The sequence below is a fragment of the Cornus florida genome, unplaced genomic scaffold, assembly GCF_030987335.1.
Source record: "Cornus florida cultivar Cherokee Brave unplaced genomic scaffold, ASM3098733v1 CherokeeBrave_3.0.0_Hap2_Chr06, whole genome shotgun sequence".
Taxonomy (NCBI): domain Eukaryota; kingdom Viridiplantae; phylum Streptophyta; class Magnoliopsida; order Cornales; family Cornaceae; genus Cornus; species Cornus florida.
In genome coordinates, this window is record NW_026775576.1 from 41,855,459 (window position 1) to 41,859,934 (window position 4,476).

At 46.3% G+C, this 4,476-nt stretch overlaps 1 protein-coding gene across 1 annotated transcript; it reads left to right on the forward strand.

The window, feature by feature from the left end:
• The first annotated feature begins 824 nt into the window (after positions 1 to 824).
• Positions 825 to 3,101, forward strand: LOC132313984 (extensin-2-like). Its single transcript, XM_059812911.1, has one exon. The coding sequence runs from the start codon at positions 825 to 827 to the stop codon at positions 3,099 to 3,101; it is 2,277 nt and encodes a 758-aa protein (XP_059668894.1).
• The last annotated feature ends 1,375 nt before the right edge of the window (positions 3,102 to 4,476 follow it).

The window sequence follows — 4,476 nt, forward strand, 5'->3', positions numbered from 1 at the left end:
ATAATATTGTAGTTATAATTATATATTGTTTTTCAAATATAGAATGTGCCACTTCTAATCCACTCGTATAGCTAGATGGAGTTACAATAGTGGTTACTACTTACTTATGTACTTCCATACCAAGATTATGAATTTATGCGGGACTCATGGAATGAGTCGGTCCGACATTTTGGTTGAAACATTAATTCATGTATGGTGACTCTTAAGAAAGTTGAAATGTTGGGCTAGCATGAATTTACGAAAAAAAAACTTTTTGAAATTCATATATAAAACTTTGTGATGGTGAATAGATTTACGGACTCCAATAAGAAACAAAATTGAGAAGTTCAAGTTAATACAAGACATTTTCAACAATCCTTCTGTCATTTGCAAGGATAACCCTATTTAATCTATCGAACACTTAAATCCAGAACATGGTTTATAGATTGACTGAAATCTCTCCCTATCTTGCCTCATCATTGAAGACATTTCTTACCCATTTGCCTAAAACACATTATTGTTGGTGATAAAAAAATATTTGATCATACAGAAATATTACATAAAGCATATTACCTACTCTCTGCATTGACTTATTCATCGCCTACCATACATGGAATTGACATCTTAGTGGGAAACCACATTTCAATAGTTTTTTTTAAAAGACAAAAAAAAAAAAAATTGTGAGATAGGACTTGCATTGTTTATGCCTTAATACAGCCTGTTTACCCAACAAAAAACGTATCAGTGTCACCAATGATTATATGGAACACTATATATATAGGCCAAGCTAGTCCTCTTCCTCATACAAACCAACATTTCTGACAACATATACCCTCTTTCCGGCAATGGGAAGCTCGGGGAAGTTGAGGCAATGGCCTCAACATGTTTATGCAATGGCATTTTGCCTAATAGCTATTTGTGTAACTGCCGATAAGCCTTATAGTTATGCTTCACCACCACCACCACCTCCATACCACTACACGTCCCCACCTCCACCATCCAAGTCACCACCACCCCCTTACCACTACACATCCCCACCACCACCATCCAAGTCACCACCGCCTCCATACCACTACACGTCCCCACCTCCACCATCCAAGTCACCACCGCCCCCATACCACTACATGTCCCCACCTCCACCATCCAAGTCACCACCGCCCCCTTACCACAACTCGTACCCACCTCCACCATCCAAGTCACCACCGCCTCCATACCACTACACGTCCCCACCTCCACCATCCAAGTCACCACCGCCTCCATACCACTACACGTCCCCAACTCCACCATCCAAGTCACCACCATCACCATACCACTACTCATACCCACCTCCACCACCCAAGTCACCACCACCTCCATACCACTACTCGTCCCCACCTCCACCATCCAAGTCACCACCACCTCCATACCACTACACGTCCCCACCTCCACCAACCAAGTCACCACCTCCTCCATACCACTACACGTCCCCACCTCCACCAACCAAGTCCCCACCTCCACCAACCAAGTCACCACCTCCTCCATACCACTACACGTCCCCACCTCCACCAACCAAGTCACCACCTCCTCCTTACCACTACACATCCCCACCTCCACCATCCAAGTCACCACCACCTCCATACCACTACACATCCCCACCTCCACCAACCAAGTCACCACCACCTCCATACCACTACACATCCCCACCTCCACCAACCAAGTCACCACCTCCTCCTTACCATTACACGACCCCACCTCCACCAACCAAGTCACCACCACCTCCATACCACTACACGTCCCCACCTCCACCAACCAAGTCACCACCTCCTCCTTACCACTACACGTCCCCACCTCCACCATCCAAGTCACCACCACCTCCATACCACTACACGTCCCCACCTCTACCAACCAAGTCACCACCACCTCCATACCACTACACGTCCCCACCTCCACCAACCAAGTCACCACCACCTCCTTACCACTACACGTCCCCACCTCCACCGTCCAAGTCACCACCTCCTCCTTACCACTACACGTCCCCACCTCCACCGTCCAAGTCACCACCACCTCCATACCACTACACGTCCCCACCTCCACCGTCCAAGTCACCACCACCTCCTTACCACTACACGTCCCCACCTCCACCGTCCAAGTCACCACCACCTCCATACCACTACACGTCCCCACCTCCACCGTCCAAGTCACCACCTCCTCCTTACCACTACACGTCCCCACCTCCACCGTCCAAGTCACCACCACCTCCATACCACTACACGTCCCCACCTCCACCGTCCAAGTCACCACCACCTCCATACCACTACACGTCCCCACCTCCACCGTCCAAGTCACCACCACCTCCATACCACTACACGTCCCCACCTCCACCGTCCAAGTCACCACCACCTCCATACCACTACACGTCCCCACCTCCACCAACCAAGTCACCACCACCTCCATACCACTACACGTCCCCACCTCCTCCTTACCACTACACGTCCCCACCTCCACCGTCCAAGTCACCACCACCTCCATACCACTACACGTCCCCACCTCCACCGTCCAAGTCACCATCTCCTCCTTACCACTACACGTCCCCACCTCCACCGTCCAAGTCACCACCACCTCCATACCACTACACGTCCCCACCTCCACCGTCCAAGTCACCACCTCCTCCTTACCACTATACGTCTCCACCTCCACCGTCCAAGTCACCACCACCTCCATACCACTACACGTCCCCACCTCCACGAACCAAGTCACCACCTCCTCCATACCACTACACGTCCCCACCTCCACCGTCCAAGTCACCACCTTCTCCATACCACTACACGTCCCCACCTCCACCAACCAAGTCACCACCACCTCCATACCACTACACGTCCCCACCTCCACCAACCAAGTCACCACCACCTCCATACCACTACACGTCCCCACCTCCACCATCCAAGTCACCACCTCCTCCTTACCACTACACGTCCCCACCTCCACCAACCAAGTCACCACCACCTCCATACCACTACACGTCCCCACCTCCACCAACTAAGTCACCACCTCCTCCTTATGTCTACACGTCCCCACCTCCACCATCCTCATCACCACCGCCTCCTTACTATTACAAGTCTCCACCACCGCCAAAAGGCTACTAAGTTAATGACGGCCTCCTACATCAGTTGCAGTATTTCAAAGAATAATTAACTTCTTTCTGGTGCCTAAATACGTTTTTTTGGCATCAACTATCTTTGTGAATGAGAAGGGTCCCAAACTAAGATCCTTTTTTGTAATATTTTATTTAAATACATTGAATTGTATCATTTCTTGTAACTAATAAAAGCATAAAAATTTATTTGTGGAATTAAAGCAAAAAATATTGCAGTTGTCAGTTATGCTTCCTAGTTATTCCCAATATTGTCACATGTACATTTATTGATTTCTTGTTGAATCCAAAAATCTGTATTAACACATTGTCAAATTTGAATAATAATGTAAGATATGAGTAAATGATCGTGATACTGTAATACACTTGGTAAAATGGTAAAACATGGCTTGGCAAGTGTGAAAACGAGTTCAACCTAAGAATGGACACTTTGTGAAAAATAATACAAAGCAAGGTTTATCTCCTATTTTTTTCTTTGCATCATCATTGATCATAAGAGCATGAACATAATTCATGAGCATGTTCGGTTCAATATTCTCACAATTGTTTTCTTAAAATTAAGTTTTATTTTTTGAGGTTAATTTCACTGACACTCTCCTCAAGTTTGACCAAATATCACCCTTAAACATTTTTCAAAAATAAATATCACTTAGGTTCATTTTTAACTTTCCGTTAAATGTTTAAATATGTGAGAAAAAACAACTTTACTTCTAATTTCTTAATCTCTTTTGTTCCAAAATATCAGATTAGCAAAATGACCATTATACCCCAAACCCACATACCAACCCAGATGTTGCATGAGCAAATTGAAGTTGTGTGTTCCTGCCGTATCAAAGAATTGAAGATGTTGGTGGCCTCCATTCATCCCCACATTCCCCATCAGACCTAAGCTCGTGCTTGTCACCGGTGAGAGAGCTTGATGTTGGTTTGACGATGAAGCAAGAACTAGGTTGTTGCATCTCTGCAACTTCCGGTGAACAAAACATAGGACTTTAGCGGTGGAGAGTTGCAGATTCCGGTGACAAGTTGAGGAACCAATCCTCTGATGGGTGTTGGGTTATGATTATGTGTACTTTACCTTTTATTGACGTGGGTGAAGTGCTCGCCGGAGTTGAATCTATGGTCTTCAGGATCACTGTAATTTCCGGCGGAGAAGTGGTTGGTGCAGAGAAGAGGTGGTGGAAGGAATTGGGCATAATTTCCTGAGTGGTCTACCACACAATTCCGGATTTTCGGAAAATGATTTCGTTTCGTGGTTAAAGCAAAACAGGTGATTCCGGAATCTCTCCGGTAAAATTGTTGAATGACAGATCAAGAGTGGAGTTCGCCGGAATTTTGTCTGCAAAATAATGTTTGGACGGAAAATG